Source organism: Ranitomeya variabilis, chromosome 6, assembly GCF_051348905.1.
Source record: "Ranitomeya variabilis isolate aRanVar5 chromosome 6, aRanVar5.hap1, whole genome shotgun sequence".
NCBI lineage: Eukaryota > Metazoa > Chordata > Amphibia > Anura > Dendrobatidae > Ranitomeya > Ranitomeya variabilis.
Window position 1 is genome coordinate 378,495,588 of NC_135237.1, and position 17,830 is coordinate 378,513,417.

The 17,830-nt window shown below is 44.2% G+C and overlaps 2 protein-coding genes across 4 annotated transcripts in view; both read right to left on the minus strand.

Moving 5' to 3' along the window:
* Positions 1–17,830, minus strand: part of ZNF236 (zinc finger protein 236) — a 183,963-nt gene that overhangs the window by 48,720 nt on the left and 117,413 nt on the right. For all 3 annotated transcript variants that reach the window (XM_077270071.1, XM_077270072.1, XM_077270070.1), the window contains exons 26-27: positions 13,303–13,482; positions 8,832–8,990 (exon numbers count right to left, since the gene is read on the minus strand). In XM_077270071.1, the coding sequence (XP_077126186.1) occupies positions 8,832–8,990; positions 13,303–13,482 (339 nt within the window). The remainder of the gene's footprint in view (positions 1–8,831; positions 8,991–13,302; positions 13,483–17,830) is intronic.
* Positions 5,038–7,290, minus strand: LOC143782540 (uncharacterized). Its single transcript, XM_077270074.1, has 2 exons — positions 6,583–7,290; positions 5,038–6,497 (listed from the first exon to the last, which is right to left on the minus strand). The coding sequence occupies exons 1-2, from the start codon at positions 6,703–6,705 to the stop codon at positions 5,268–5,270; spliced, it is 1,353 nt and encodes a 450-aa protein (XP_077126189.1). The 5' UTR covers positions 6,706–7,290; the 3' UTR covers positions 5,038–5,267.

Below are 17,830 nucleotides of genomic sequence, written 5' to 3' on the forward strand. Positions count from 1 at the left end.
ATAATAATGTTCAGTTATGCACTCAATACTTTGTCGGGAATCCTTTGGCAGAAATGACTGCTTCAATGCGGCGTGGCATGGAGGCAATCAGCCTGTGACACTGCTGAGATGTTATGGAGGCCCAGGATGCTTCAATAGTGGCCTTAAGCTCATCCAGAGTGTTGGGTCTTGCGTCTCTCAACTTTCTCTTCACAATATCCCACAGATTCTCTATGGGGTTCAGGTCAGGAGAGTTGGCAGGCCAATTGAGCACAGTAATACCATGGTCAGTAAACCATTTACCAGTGGTTTTGGCACTGTGAGCAGGTGCCAGGTCGTGCTGAAAAATGAAATCTTCATCTCCATAAAGCATTTCAGCCGATGGAAGCATGAAGTGCTCCAAAATCTCCTGATAGCTAGCTGCATTGACCCTGCCCTTGATGAAACACAGTGGACCAACACCAGCAGCTGACATGGCACCCCACACCATCACTGACTGTGGGTACTTGACACTGGACTTCAGGCATTTTGGCATTTCCTTCTCCCCAGTCTTCCTCCAGACTCTGGCACCTTGATTTCCGAATGACATGCAAAATTTGCTTTCATCAGAAAAAAGTACTTGGGACCACTTAGCAACAGTCCAGTGCTGCTTCTCTGTAGCCCAGGTCAGGCGCTTCTGCCGCTGTTTATGGTTCAAAAGTGGCTTTACCTGGGGAATGCGGCACCTGTAGCCCATTTCCTGCACACGCCTTTCCACACCAGACTCAGTCCACTGCTTCCTCAGGTTCCCCAAGGTCTGGAATCGGTCCTTCTCCACAATCTTCCTCAGGGTCCGGTCACCTCTTCTCGTTGTACAGCGTTTTCTGCCACATTGTTTCCTTCCAACAGACTTACCATTGAGGTGCCTTGATACAGCACTCTGGGAACAGCCTATTTGTTGAGAAATTTCTTTCTGGGTCTTACCCTCTTGCTTGAGGGTGTCAATGATGGCCTTCTTGACATCTGTCAGGTCGCTAGTCTTACCCATGATGTGGGTTTTGAGTAATGAACCAGGCAGGGAGTTTTTAAAAGCCTCAGGTATCTTTTGCATGTGTTTAGAGTTAATTAGTTGATTCAGAAGATTAGGGTAATAGGTCGTTTAGAGAACCTTTTCTTGATATGCTAATTTATTGAGACAGGTTTTTTGGGTTATCAGGAGTTGTATGCCAAAATCATCAGTATTAAAACAATAAAAGACCTGACAAATTTCAGTTGGTGGATAATGAATCTATAATATATGAAAGTTTAATTGTAATCATTACATTATGGTAAATAATGAAATTTAACACTATATGCTAATTTTTTGAGAAGGACCTGTAGATGTTAGAGGCCTGATGGAGGTCATTTTGCAGGGCTCTGGTACTGCTCCTCTTGTTGCTCCTTGCACAAAGGCGGAGATAGTGGTCCTGCTCCTGAATGAGCTGCACTACCTGAGCAACTTCTATTGGTTGTAGACACTGCCTCATGCTACTGTACTCCTAGGGGTGAGAGCAAAATGCAAAAGTGACCGAAACAACAGCCAAGAAGGATGAGAACAGAGAAATGGTGTGTGGTCACCCCCTGCAGAACCACTCCTTTACAGGGGTCGTCTTGCTAATTGCCTATCATTTCTGCCTGTTGTCTGTTCCATTTGCACAACAGCAGGAGAAATGGATTCACAATCAGAGTGGCTTCATAACTGGACAGGTTGATTTCACAGCAGTGTGATTGACTTGGTGCAATACTGTGTTGTTTAACCCCTTAGTGACAGAGCCAATTTGGTGCTTAATGACCAAGCCAATTTTTACAATTCTGACCATAGTCACTTTATGTGGTTATAGCTCTGGAATGCTTCAATGGATCCCAATGATTCCGAGACATATTGTACTTCATGTTAGTGGTAAAATTTCTTCCTTCGATATGACTTGCGCTTATTTATGAAAAAAATGGAAATATGGCGAAAATTTCGCAATTTTCAAACTTTGAACTTTTATGCCCTTAAATCAGAGGGATTAGCCGGATTACTTACGGTAATGATCTTTTAATGAGTCCATGACAGCACCCACTGGAGAGATAGGGATCCGCCCCAAGGAACAGGAAACCTACAGAGACATAAAAGGGGGCGGTCCCCCTCTCCTCCTCAGTTTAATTTCAGAGTACCCGGAGGACCGCCAGTGTTAGTCAATCATCACAATGTATCATCAGAATATAAACTTCATAGAAGTAATTACATTGGCTTTTATTAGGGAGGGATGTGACTGGGTGCTGTCATGGACTCATTAAAAGAGCATTACCGTAAGTAATCCGGCTATTTACCCTTCGCCATGACAGCACCCACTGGAGAGATTTCCAGAGACCAACACCTAGGGGGGGACCACCGTGCTGAGGATAGTCCTGCCAAAGTGTAGGTCAGAGTCAGAAGACAGGTCGAGCCTGTAGTGATTATAGAAAGTGGAAGGAGCCAACCAAGTTGCAGCCTTACATATATCTTCGATTGGCACGTTCCCTTTTTCGGCCCAGGAAGAAGCCATGGCTCTGGTGGAATGTGCTTTGATGCCCTCCGGAGGTTCTTCATTTTTCATGGAATAAGCCAACCGGATAGCGTCTCTTATCCACCTGGATAATGTTGCTCTTGTGACTCCATATCCTTTCTTTTTGCCCTGGAAGGATATGAACAGAGCCCTACTCTGCCTCCAACTACTAGTTTTCTCAATATATTGCAAAACTACTCTCCTGACGTCTAGAGTATGGAATTTTTGTTCTTCAGGAGTAGAGGGATCTTTAAAGAAAGTAGGAAGATGTATCTCTTGTGACCTGTGGAACTTCCCTGCTACCTTAGGAAGGTATAAGGGGTCCGGTTTTAAGATTAGTCTGTCATGAAATGTGAGAAGGTAAGGTTGATCTATTGACAAGGCCTGAATGTCGCTGACTCTTCTAGCCGATGTTAAGGCTACTAAGAAGGCTGTTTTTAACGACAAGTGTTTTAAAGATGCTGTGTCTATAGGCTCAAACGGAGATTCTGTTAGAGAGTCTAAGACTAGATTTAGATCCCAAGGAGCTACCCTAGGAATGTGGACAGGAGTAACTCGTTCACAGGCCGTGATGAAGCGGGATACCCATTTATTACCAGCAATATTATGGCCATAGAGGGCACCCAGAGCGGACACCTGGACCTTTAATGTGTTAACTGACAGACCTAACTCTTTCCCTTTCTGCAGAAATTCTAGTATAGATTTTATTGGGACTTCAGAGGGGTTTGAACTAGTATGGAATTGTAGAAACTTCTTCCATACTTTGGTGTAAATTTTTGTTGTAGATGGTTTCCTGCTAAGCAGGAGTGTATCAATTAGGCCTTTTGAAAACCCCCTGGAATTTAGTATCTGCCTTTCAAATTCCAGGCCGTCAGGTGGAGGCTGTCCACCTGAGGGTGGAAGAAAGGTCCCTGAGAGAGAAGATTTGGGATTAAGGGAAGGACCCAAGGATCCGTCACCGACATCGACTGTAGGCATGAGAACCATGGTCTCTTGGGCCAGAATGGCGCTATCAGTATTATCCTGGCCTGCTCTTCCCTGATCTTCCGTATTACTTGTGGAAGCAGAATTATCGGAGGGAAAGCGTACGCTAGCTTGAATTGCCAGGGTGTTTGAAGAGCATCTAGAATGTCCGGGTGATCTGCACGGGACCGAGATGCGAATTTCTGGACTTGTTTGTTTTGTTTTGTAGCGAACAGGTCTATTTGGGGCTTGCCCCATAACAATGTTATCTTGTGGAAAATGTGAGGATTGAGACACCATTCTCCTTGATGAAGAGTGTGTCGGCTTAGGAAGTCCGCTTGTTGATTGTCCTCTCCTTTGATGTGGACTGCCGAGAGGGACAACAGATGCTTTTCGGCCAGGATTAAGGTACTGTTTGCGGAAGACATTAGAGCGTCTGATCTTGTGCCGCCTTGTTTGTTTAAATACGCCACTGTCGTAGTGTTGTCTGAACAGATTCTGACGTGGCTTCCTCGTAGCTGTGGGAGAAATTGACGCAGTGCATAGTTTACCGCATTCAATTCTTTTAGGTTTGATGAATATAAATCCTCATTCTTATCCCAGGTTCCCTGGCAGAATCTATCTCCCATGTGTGCGCCCCACCCGTGGGGACTAGCGTCCGTAGTTATCGTGTGGGATGGAGATATTACCCAAGGGACACCCCCCGCTAGGTTGTCTTTATCTAGCCACCATTCTAAGGAGGATAAGACATTCTCGGATAAAGTTATTTTCGATTCAAGGTGCCCCAGAAATTTTCTCTGTTCCCGAAGTATCTGATGTTGTAATGTTCGGGTATGAAGTTGTGCCCACTGAACGGCTGGAGTACAGGAGGAGAGGGATCCTAGCAAGGACATTCCTGCTCTCAGGGACATTTGAGGTTTGTGAATGGCCGCCACAACTTTACCCTCTATAAGAGATATTTTTTCTTGGGGAAGTAGACATTTTTGCTTTATGGAATCTAGATTAAATCCCAAAAATGTCTGAAGAGAAAGTGGGGTGAGTCTGGATTTTTTATAGTTGACGATCCAGCCCAGGCTTTCTAAGGACGAGACAGTGTCAGCTAATCGTTCCGCACACTGAAGGGATGAATTTCCTACCACTAAAAAATCATCTAAGTAGGGAATGATTAATGTGTCTCTCTGGCGAAGGTAGGCCATTACTTCTAACATTACCTTCGTGAAGATCCTGGGTGCCGTGGAGAGACCGAAGGGCATGGCTGTATACTGGAAATGATGAATCTCCCCCTCAAGAGTTACTGCCACTCTTAAGTATTTTTGATACCTACTATGGATAGGGAGATGGTAGTAGGCATCTTTTAAATCAATGCCGCCCATTCTACAATTTGGAAAAAGGAGCTTAATGGCCGATCTAATAGACTCCATTTTAAACATATAATTTTTAATAAACGTATTGAGTTTTTTAAGATTTATAATTGTTCGAAATGAACCATCGGGTTTAGGGATTAAAAATAACGGAGAGTAGAACCCTTTACCCTCTTGTCCCTTTGGCACCCTAACTAAAACATTTTTAACTATAAGACTTCTAATTTCTAGTTCAAGGGCCTTCTGTTGCACTGGTGAGGAAAGGGCTGTTAAAATAAAGGAATCATGGGGAATTTGGAGGAATTCTATTTTCATTCCTTCCTTAATAATATTTAGCACCCAGGAACTTGACGTAATTTTTCGCCATTGGGGAAAGAAAAATTTTAACCTGCCCCCTACTGGGGTGTCTGGTGTTTCAGAATTTGTTGTCTCTACGGAAGGGGGGGCCTTTGAACATAGTGCCACCCTGTTTTCCCTCTCTTGTGGCCCATCGTGACGGTCTTTCATTTTGTGTTCTTTTCCCGAACGGCCTCTTCCTAAAGGTCTTCCTATAGAAAGGAATTGAGGGGTCAGGGAAGGCTTTTTTCCTCTCTTTTGCTTTTTTGAGGATCTCGTCTAATGCTTTCCCAAACAAACACTCACCCTCACACGGAATAGCGCAGATCTTAGCCTTTGACTGCGTATCCCCCTTCCAGCTCTTCATCCATAACGCACGTCTGGCATTATTAATTAGACCGGCTGATCTTGCTGCAAGGCGAAGAGAGTCAGCTGAAGCATCGGCCATGAATGCTGCTGCACCTCTAATTAGTGGTATCGCATCCCGCAATTTTTGTCTGGAGACCCCCTGTTCGATCTGTTGATCCAGCTGATCAATCCACACAAGCATGGATCTAGCTGTGCACGTGCTGGCAATTGATGGCTTAATTATGCCTGTGGAAGCCTCCCATGATCGTTTCAGTGACGATTCTGCCTTCCGATCTAGAGGATCAGAAAGTAGGCCCGCATCCTCGACTGGTAGAGCTGACTGTTTTGAGGTGGAGGCGACTGCAGCGTCCACCTTAGGGATTTTAGTCCAAGAAATTAACTCCTCATCATTAAAGGGGTACTTCCTTTTGGAGGCTGACGGGAGAAAACCTCTCTGGTCCTGTTTCTCCCACTCCCTCTTTATCAGTGCCTTAACCGCAGGAATTACTGGGAATGCTCTTCTCTTCCTCTCTGCCAACCCTGCAAACATGATGTCTTGTGCAGTTTGGTCGTCTTTTGTATCCTCACAACCTATAGTATTCCTGATGGACTTTACTAGGTTGTCCACCCCATCAAGGGGAAAACAAGCTCGACCCTCAATGTCGGAATGTGTTGAGGAAGAGGATGACGCCTGCGAGGAGTCTGAGTGGATAACGCCTTCCTCCTCGGACTCAGAGCTGGATATAGCCTTTTCTTTCCCGGATTTTTTAGGGGGGGTACTGGCTTGTGAGATGGCCTGTAATTCCTCTCTAATTATGGCCCGTATATCTGTGACCGACATAGATGGACTCTGCATTGTTTCCGCCATACACTGATTGCAGAGTTTTTTGGGGTGGGAATCTGGGAGAGGCTCGTCACATAACGCACATTGCTTGTGCTTAGATTTCTGTCTCTTTTTGGCCTGGGAGAAGAAGACATTTGTGGAAAAAGGTGTCAGCTTTATAGGCAGAGGGGAATCACACTCACCCAGTGAAGCTGTACAGTACCGAAATAGGAGGCTGCGACTTTCTGGATCTTGAATCCTTGGTCTCACTCCTGTGGCTGGCATCTGAGGACCTTCTGCTGGCTGGCTCACCTGCTGGGTCCACAGTCTTGCCTGGGGACGACATGTTGCATCGCCTGTGCGTTTGCAACTTCCCCCTTTTTATAGGCCAGGATCCGGTCAGTAAACTTTTTTTTTTTTTTTTTTCTTCTGCAGCGGTGCACTGCGCATGCGCGAAACCGCGCTTTCCCCCACCGCTGTGTGAGTGACCCGGAAGTGCTCCTCTACTTCCGGGTCATTCTGGGGATTCTTACACCGCTCCACGCATGTGCGGCCGCCATTATCCCGGCCTGCGCTATGGAGCGGTGTACCGGCTGCCGCTGCAGCTGTGCCGCAGATCCCGGACCCTTTTACCTGGTGGTCCGCGTCTGGAGCCTGTTCAAGGCCGCACCTCTGCAGCGCTGCTCCTGTGGAATCGGCGTCGTCTCTCCCGGACTCAGCCATCCCACATGCCGGCCAGACGAGGGGGGAGCCGTCTAACGGAATCTCCCCCGACGCTGCATCTGGACTGCATCCCCTGCCGTTCCCGCAGAAACCGCACAGGCGGATGCTCCTAGCCCAGGTATGATTTCTGTAGTCTTCAGAGATCCTGTCCCCTGGGAACAGGAAACCTAAACTGAGGAGGAGAGGGGGACCGCCCCCTTTTATGTCTCTGTAGGTTTCCTGTTCCTTGGGGCGGATCCCTATCTCTCCAGTGGGTGCTGTCATGGCGAAGGGTAAAATATTGCACAAAATACTTAATAAATAACATTTCCCACATGTTTACTTTACATCAGCACAGTTTTGGAAACCCATCTCACTTTAGCCCATCTCACTTTAGCCCATCTCACTTTAGCCCATCTCACTTTAGCCCAACTCACTTTAGCCCAACTCACTTTAGCCCAACTCACTTTAGCCCAACTCACTTTAGCCCAACTCACTTTAGCCCAACTCACTTTAGCCCAACTCACCTTAGCCCAACTCACCTTAGCCCAACTCACCTTAGCCCAACTCACCTTAGCCCAACTCACCTTAGCCCAACTCACCTTAGCCCAACTCACTTTAGCCCAACTCACTTTAGCCCAACTCACTTTAGCCCAACTCTAACCCTAATAGAAAAATGGAAATAAATATATATTTTTTTAATCATTTTTCCCTAACTAAGGGGGTGATAAAGGGGGGTTTTATTTACTATTTTTTTTTATTTTGAACACGGTGATAGGGTCTATCACAGTGATCAAAATGAACCAATAGGAAAAATCTCCTATTGTTGCCGGGTGCCGGCCGGCAGATCTCGGCGGGCGCACTGGACATGTGCCCACCATTTTCTCCCGGAAGAAGACGCCGGCAGCCCGGAGGACTTCACAGGGGCATGCAGGGATACAAGAGGCACCAAGGGGGGTGATCAGAGGACCCTATATCTCTCTCCTCTGATGTGCGATCACATCAGAGGAGAGAGAAATGAAATGAAAAATCAAACTTTTTTTTTTGCGGTCGCCGTTATACTGTTAATAATGGCGATCGCAACACCAGGGTCAGTAAAAACTGACTTGAATCATGTTGTCTGGGGTATCAGCTACCCCCGGGAGCTGAGACCCCAGAGAAATTCTGACTCTGGGGGGCGCTATACACTTATTTCTCAGCGCAGTTAAAAAGCGGCGCTGTGGTTTAAGTACCTTTAACTGCCACTGTTAAAAGGTGTATCGGCGGTCGTTAAGTGGTTAAACATTCCCTTTATTATTTGAGCAGTGTATATTACTAGGGGCAGGAAACTTAGGTTAGTGATACCACTTCAGTGCCATTATAATAAAATCGCTGGAGAGGTGCTTAAACATAATAAACACATTTAAAAAAAACAAACATAAAAACCCGACTTAAACCATGTCATTTTCTGATGACACATTGTCTTTAATTTGTTTTATACAAATCTAAAGAAAATGTCGTCCCTTTTAGGGAGGAACTGTGCAAATTTTGGTTTAGTTTTGCCAAAAACTTGTCGAACATGCCAGGCATTTATTATGTGTTTATAGACATTTTTTCTGCATTTGTTACTAGGTGTAGGGTTTTAAGGCCATGGCACATGCCCAAATTTAGTGCAAATTATTGGGGCAAAGTAAGTGATCCCACTGTTTTATGTGATTGCGGAGATGGTAAGTTAAGTTAAACATTCCTATACATCAATGTAATAAAAAAGGGTTCACTGCTATGCGATACCTGAAGTGGTAGTTAACGTAGTGGTCTGTGATAAAATGTGATCATTGCTTAATGATAGGGATGTTTCTGGAGTCTGGCTGGTAATTGCAGGTGTATTCAGTCTCATGTTTCCATTCAGCTCATTGCCTCCTGGAGGGCCCAGCTGCATTATATCTTGTCCTACAAAAAACAAAATAGTCAGAATCAGAGGTTTGCAAAAATCTGGTGTTAATAGTGAACTGAAAAATCTCGGCACACACAGAGGATAGGTATATATAGTTAAAAAATATTAACAGAAAATAATCTATTGTTTAAATCAGGTTTCTTTGTCACATGTATTATTATTTTTTTAAAATGTGGATATGTCTTTCTTTTTCAATATTATGGCCACTGGGTTTTTTTTAGACTCATAATTGCTGTCCTTTCAGGAAGAGTTTGCAGCAAGATTCCATATCATCAGAGGCAGGGTTCCATTGTTGTATGTTTATTGTGGCTAACTGTGAGGGACGGGGGAGACTCCGTTTTGGATTTATTAATTCAGGCCCAATATATTATCTCCTTCTGCTCCCGGAACTGTGGACCCCCAATTGTGGTAAAACCGAACCAGGCGTGAGTGTATGAACCCCAAAAAGGCACTGCCAATATTATGGCACATCCTATTATTGGATGAGAGCAGTGGACAGGAACCTTGTCAGGTCCGCTTACTATCCAATTCAGATATTTACACGCATACACGTTTTCGGGCAGATGTTTCAGACTTTATTCAGATCAGTCAGTCATTTACATGGATACATTTGATCAATATTGGTCTGACTGAATTGATATTGGTCAGATAGCTGTACTTGCAAAAGCAATCATACAGACTTTTTCCATAAGCTCACTGTAAGCCACCTTCAGACCTCTTCAACTGACAATTGTCTTCTCTCCTGAACCCGATACAGCAGTGACAGGACAGGCAGAATGGGTTGTCAAGGTTTTAGTATTCAGGGGAAAAAAACAGGTTCTAGTTGATATACAGGTGCATCTCACAAACTTAAAATATCATCAAAAAGTTAATTTATTTCAGTTCTTCAATACAAAAAGTGAAAGTCATATATTATATAGAGTCATTACAAACAGAGTGATTTATTTCATGTGTTTATTTCTGTTAATGTTGATGATTATGGCTTACAGCCAATGACAACCCAAAAGTCATTATCTCAGTAAATTAGAATACTTTATAACACCAGATTGAAAAATGATTTTAAAATCAGAAATGTTGGCCTACTGAAATGTAAGTTCAGTAAATGCACTCAATACTTGGCCAGGGCTCCTTTTGCATCAATTACTGCATCAATGCGGCGTGACATGGAGGCGATCAGCCTGTGGCACTACTGAGGTGTTATGTAAGCCCAGGTTGCTTTGATAGCAGCCTTCAGCTCATCTGCATTGTGGGGTCTGGTGTCTCTGATCTTCCTCTTGACAATACCCCATAGATTCTCTATAAAGTTAAGGTCAGGCAAGTTTGCTGGCCAATCAAGCACAGTGATACTGTTGTTTGTTAATCAGGTATTGGTACTTTTGGCAGTGTGTTCCGGTGCCAAGTCCCGCTGGAGAATGAAATTTCCTCTCCAAAAAGCTTGTGGCCAGAGAGAAGCATGAAGTGCTCTAAAATTTCCTGGTAGACAGCTGCACTGACTTTGGTCTTAATAAAACACAGTGGACCTACACCAGCAGATGACATGGCTCCCTAAACCATCACTGATTGTGGAAACTTCACACTAGACCTCAAGCAGTTTGGATTGTGTGCCTCTCCACTCTTAGGGTACCGTCACACAATACCATTTTAATCGCTACGACGGCACGATCCGTGACGTCGCAGCGATCGTATGAATATCGCTCCAGCGTCGTAGACTGCGGTCACACGTTGCAATCACGGCGCTGGAGCGATGCCGAAGTCCCCGGTAACCAGGGTAAACATCGGGTAACTAAGCGCAGGGCCGCGCTTAGTAACCCGATGTTTACCGTGGTTACCAGCGTAAACGTAAAAAAAACCAAACAGTACATACTTACATTCCGGTGTCTGTCCCCCGGCGTTCTGCTTCTCTCCACTGTGTAAGCGCCATAGCCGGAAAGCAGAGCGGTGACGTCAGACGTCACTGCTGTGCTCGCTTTCCGGCCGGCGCTCACACTGCAGAGAAGCTGAGACGCCGGAGGACAGACACCGGAATGTGAGTATGTACTGTTTGTTTTTTTTACGTTTACGCTGGTAACCACGGTAAACATCGGGTTACTAAGCGCGGCCCTGCGCTTAGTTACCCGATGTTTACCCTGGTTACAAGCGAACACATCGCTGGATCGCTGTCACACACAACGATCCAGCGATGTCAGCGGGTGATCAAGCGACGAAAGAAAGTTCCATACGATCTGCTACGACGTACGATTCTCAGCAGGATCCCTGATCGCTGCTGCGTGTCAGACACTGCGATATCGTAACGATATCGCTAGAACGTCACGAATCGTACCGTCGTAGCGATCAAAATGGTACTGTGTGACGGTACCCTTACTCCAGACTCTGGGACCTTGATTTCCAAATGAAATGCAAAATTTACTTTCATCTGAAAACAACACCTTGGACCACTGAGCAACAGTCCAGTTCTTTTTCTCCTTGGCCCAAGTAAGATGCTTCTACTGTTGTCAATTGGTCATGAGTGGCTTGACACAAGGAATGCGACACTTGTAGCCCATGTCCTGGATACCTCTGTGTGTGGTGGCTCTTGAAGCAATGACTCCAGCAGCAGTCCACCCCTTGTGAATCTCCTCAACATTTTTGAATGGCCTTTTCTTAACAATCCTTAACAATACTTTCAAGTCTGCAGTTATCCTGGTTGCTTATGCACCTTTTTCTACCATAATTTTTCCTTCCACTCAACTTTCCATTAATATGCTTGGATACAGCACTCTGCACAACCAGCTTCTTTAGTAATGACCTTTTGTGGCTTACCCTCCTTGTGGATTGTGTCAATGACTGCCTTCTGGACATCTGTCAAGTCAGCATTCTTCCCCATGATTGTGGAGCCTACTGAAACAGACTAAGGGACCTTTTTAAACACTTAGGAAGCCTTTGCAGGTGTTTTATGTTAATTATTCTAATTTACTGAGATAATGATTTGTGTTTTCATTGGCTGTAAGCCATAATCATCAACATTAACAGAAATAAACACTTGAAATAGATCACTCTGTAATGACTCTATATAATATATGAGATTCACTTTTTGGATTGAAGAACTGAAATAATTGAACTTTTTAATGATATTCTAATTTTGTGAGAAGCACCTGCATTTGGTCCTTGTCTCCAGGTGCTCCTGGCACAGCAGTGTTAAAGGGATTGTCTCAAGATGTGTAACTTCAGGAGCACACCGTTCCCGGCTTCCTACCTTTCATTACCTCTGCAGCATGGGAAAAACGCAGGGGGACTGATGTTGCTCGGTTCCGGCAATTTTCAAAGTGATTTGAGCCAACTGTAAAGCATAGAGCTTGATTGCACCATGAGCTTGACTTAGGTGACCAGCCACGCTGGGACTGCAGGGTGGCCGGTAACCTAAGCAACAAATTGTCCTCTCTAAAACTAAAAATCCATCTGTTCTTGAGAATCGAGAAGATTTGGGGTAAATTGCACAATTTACTTATTTTTACAGCTTTATCCACTTATAAACTTGAGACAACCCTTTAAGTCAGGAAAACATAGCAAACAATGCAAAAGAGAAACATAATTTATAATAAAAAAAAAATGGTGGAGAAGTCTTAACAGTGAATTCATCCCCCAACCCCACACCCAGTATATGCTAGTGATTGCAACCATGTGGTTTCACATGTGACAAACTTTTATGAAACTTGGAAGAAGTCATTGCAAGGAGGGTTTGCTTCTATTGCAGCAAGCAAAAATTGAATGATATGAAATATTACGAGTTAGAAAAAGAACCAACATAGAATAAGATCCTGACCTCCCTCTTAGAGTATACACTGATGAGGCCTCACTAGCAGAAGGTTAGGAAGACTTGTTCAGCACAACCTGTCGTCACCTTCATTCTTCAGTGGCAGTGAGGGCAGCACCGGAGAATAAAGCGAGCAATACCTGCTCTAATACCTGCTCACAGTTCCCGTTCAAAGGACCTTGGAAAAGTGAGCAGCAGTGTTTCTGGCCAGAAGCAGGCGATGCTTGGCATCCTGTAGTGGCGGCATTCATAAATGCCATTAGTTTGTTTCATGATGTAATTTGCCCTTTAGCTGCTACATTAAATCCACATTCTATTATGATGATTTTTAAGTATTTTACGTAAATCTCCCAAATCGTCCAGTACAGGTGATGGCTGAAAATCCACCAACCACTGAGTGAAAAAAGCATTCCTGACCTTTACATTGCCTTCACAACAATAACGAGCTTATAGAGTATTCACCAGCTACATAATACAGAGAATGAAAAGAAAGGAACACATGGAAATCTAAAACTAACCAGAAATAGTGAGAGTGATCTCCTGTGGAGACCCCGATGATGTAGTAGGAGTGGTGCCGGTTGCATGTGCCAAGACTTGACTTAAACTGGTATTGTTAATTGTCAGCGTGATCTCATGTTGTCCATTAGAGGAGGATACTAGGCCTTGAGACGTCATGACCTGGGACAGGTCCTGTCCAGCTGCAAAGGAAGAAAACATTCTGTAAAACTTATTCCCATATTGATATACATTTATAGGATACATAAATTCAGATTTCTCTACGTCAATATCACATCTGCCTGCAGAAACATAGTCAACACAAACGCTGAACACAAATTACTCCACAGGGGATTGCATAGATTTTATGGGCAATTGTGCATTTTCATTAACTTTTCAAGGCTTCTTGACTGCGAAATAAAAAAAAAAAGGAATGTCTATAGAGTTTCATGCTGCAGGTTTATTAAGAGATGGCTGACTGAGCTGAAAATCAGGACAGGGTATGGTTTCGCATCTTTTTCTTTACTAAATAGATTATGATATCATCAGAAAGACTATGACAGCTCAGGGATCTAGGGGTCATGACAAAACAGATGAGTGATCTGATCTGGCAGCGCAACAAGGAACTGTAGCTAATGCATAGTAAAATGGGTTCCTATCTGTAAGATTATTTCAGAAGATAAGCATTAATCTGTCCTTCATAAGAAAGGATGAAGTGGAATACAAGAAAGAAAAATGGGGCCTGAACACTTTTAGTATTAAATTAATGTACAAGTGTACAAATACGCTGTGGTCAACATACAAACATATACAAAGACGGTGCATACAAAAACTCCAATATTGCTGTAATTGTTCAATACATAAGGTACTTAGTTAGTGTTTTTTGATCCAAGAGCGCAAAGGCCATCCAACCACAACAAGGTGTACCCAAGTATGGATGGTCCCTATAACAAATGTCCTACCTCTCCAAGCCAAGCCTCATCTGAATGGGGAATGAAAAAAAACCCCGATAGCTCGCAATTAAAAGCTCCCTGGAGGGGTGCACTCCCCTCCCAGCCCCCATATGTACTACACAAAAGTATGTCACATTGTATAATTGTGCACCTGGGCAATAATTTAATACTAAAGGCATGCAGGTCCTATTTTTTTCTTTTTTTTGCAATACATATTGGGGGCGTTGGGGGAGTATGGCCCCCTCCAAAGGTAAGCACCCTTATTCATCTTTCCCACACAAGGTTTTAATTGCAAGCTATGCCTGGTTTCCTTTTCAAGCCCCATTCAGATGAGGATGGTTTGGCACATAGAGAGGTAGGACATTTAGCGGTTAGAGACTATCCATATTAAAGGTACACCTTGACGTGGTTGGATGGCTTTTACGCTCTGACTAAAAACTGCTAAGTACCTTAAGTTTTTAGAGTTTACAGCAAATATTAAAGCTCAAATATTATTAATTGCAGTGTCCTGATGCATCGTGTAAGGATAAAATGGAATAATCATGAGCTTTGTGATACTATTACAGAAATTACTATTAGCGATGAGCGAGCGTGCTCAGACAAGGTGTCATCCAAGAATGCTCATGTGCTAATAGAGCATCTTCGGCGTGCTCGAATGCTATGTTCGAGTTGCTGCAGCTGCTTGACAGCCGCAACAAATGCAGGGACTGCTTAACAAACAGGCTACCCCTGTATGTGTGGCGGCTGTTAAACAGGCACGGGGACTCAAACATAGCATCCGAGCACATCAAAGATACTCTGTGAGCACACGAGCATGAAACAAAAAAGTGGAAAATCCAGCAACCGCAAAATTCATTAAAACATCACATTTATTTGTAGATTAAAACATGAAAAAGTAAAGTTTAAAAAACAAACATGATAGCACAACAGTAGACGTGTTTCTAGTTACACTAGCTCTTGATCATGACAACTATCATGCAGGAGCTATGAAAATATATGGCATAGAACAGGGGTCCACAAACTACAGCCTGCGGGACACATGCGGCCCACCAAGGACATTTATCCGGCCCGCCAGGTGTTTTTGCTGTCGCTGCCTGCCCTGCTTAGCAGCCGACTTGTCCTGGGCCCGCAGTGCGCATGTGTAGAATGTGCTCCGCACTCACTGACTCCCCTCCTTCTCTCTGTCTCTCAACCACGGGCGGAACTACAGGGGTAGCAGACATAGCAGCTACTTCGGAGCCCGTGGTCTGCCCGGAGCAGCTGTTCCTCCTACCTCTGCTACACCGGTAATTAACTTCCGTGGCCGCCCCTGGGCCCGGCCAACATTGAACTTCACTAAAGTTCAATGCCGGCGGGCCCTGTAATCGCGGGTGGAATGACGAGGAGGTGGGGAAAGGCAATGCGCTGCCACTCTGGTAGACTTGCAGCCCTCTGTATGCAGCACAGACGCCGTGATTGTCATCACACCGCCTGCACGGCCTGATGACGTCACGCCGCCTGTACAAGAAGACTGAGTCAAGTGGGCGACTCTTCAGAGCAGCAAGGGACATAAGTGAGTACTGGCATTTTTTTTTATTTTTAACGCCGGGTCCAGTCTATTATGCCTATTGGGGACATTTACCTGCCTATTGGGACTCTCGCACCACACCAGTCTGAGTCTGAGGTAAAAGCGGAGTTCCACCAATATGGGCACTGGTGAGGCTGAAATAATATGGACTGGCAAGGCTGCATGGATGGGCACTGATCAGACAGTACTGGTGGGCAGTGCAGTCTGTATGTCTCATTTATTGCTGGTATATTGTTTTTGTAGCACTGTACATATATTGGCATTTTACGAATAGCAATTTGGAATCCCTAGGATACAAAGATATCAAAAAAGAGAAAAATTGACTCAGTGTAGGATATTCAAATTACAGTGGACTTATGATTACTTTTTTATGCAATACAAGGAAAGAGCTGTGTGTTTGATATGCCAGAATACAGTGTCTGTGTTCAAAGAATACAATCAGCATTGACACTAGCAAACTCAACAAAGATAAATATGATTGTTTGGTCGGAGAAGAGAGAAGAAAATAATAAAACTGAAAAATACACTGACAACACAGCAAAATACTTTTGTGAAGGAGAAGCAGCTAAATATTTCATCACTGCGAGCAAGTTTTCAAGTTGCCAAGCTAATAGCATGCACTGGCAGTCCATTCGCGGAGGGAGAATTTGTTAAAGAATGCCTTCTTTCTGTTGCCAAAGAGATGTGTCCAGAGAAGGCTGATGTATTTAGTACAGGGAGTCTTTCAGGACCTACAATTACACGAAGGATTGAAGAAAGGGGAGACAATTTACATCAGCATTGGCAAAACTCTGCAAAAAAAAGTTCCTATTTTTCCTTTGCACTCGACGAAAGTAATGATATTTGTGATTCTGCACAACCTCTAATTTTTATTCATGGGACGAATGACTATTTCAAAGTCACAGAAGAGCTTCCTGCACTGCAAAGCATCAAAGGAACAACTACAGGAGAGGAAATCTATGAAAAGGTTTACCAAACTGTGAATGGTTTGGAGCTGGACAGGGCAAAACTAGCCGGTGTGACAACTGATGGTGCTCCTAGCATGGTGGGGTCTAAGAACGGAGTAATTGCTCGCATTAACCAAGAGATGGACAAACATAACCATTCTCATCCAGTAGCCATACACTCCCTCATCCAATAAACAGGCGCTGTGTAGTAAATCACTGAAGTGGAACTTTTATGAAAATTGTGATATCTTGTGTTAACTTCATCACAGCCAATGCATTAAACCACAGACAATGTCAGGAATTTCTGTCTGAGCTAAATCTTGCCTATGAAGATGTTCTGCACCACACAGAAGTCCGTTGGCTGAGTCAAGGGAGAGTTTGGAAACATTTCTGTGTCTTACTTCCACAGATTACAGCTTTTCTGCTTTCAAAACACAAAGTACTGCCAGAGCTCAATGATGCAGAATGGAAATGGCACCTTGCCTTTCTGACAGAGTTACTTAACTGCCTCAATGTGCAACTTCAAAAAAAGGAGAAGCTCATCTGTGATATGCAATCACATGTGAAAGCATTTGAAGTAAAATTAGGCCTCCTCATCAAACAAGTGAAGGAGGAAAATGTCTGCCATCTCCCCACAACTAGAGATGAGCGGTGTTCGAGTCGAACTGTTCGCCAATTTCAAATTCGAGCTGTTTTGGGTGGTGTTCAAGTCGCTCGTCGAACCCGAACAATTTGCTTAAAACTCGGCTGTTCGAGTCTCTGTTCGTTCACCAAAAGCCTAGCTTGATTTTAAAACTGTTTATCATTGTTAATGGACTGTTTCAGTGTATAGATCTGTGCTGAAATAACGCCGATCTCCATTTTTTTTTTCTTTCCCGCATTTACAGAGGGGCGGTGCAGTCTCTCAGCCTATCAGCAGTGCGCACACACACAGCAATGTGCATGTGATGCAGACAAGCAAGGGCATGTGTCATTGGCTGTGTATGTCACATGTCACTCCTTGCCCTATAAGAACCAGCCATTAGCCCCGTCGCCACCATTTCCTCACTGCTGCAGCTTAGTGTTAGACGGCACCGCTGCTGTT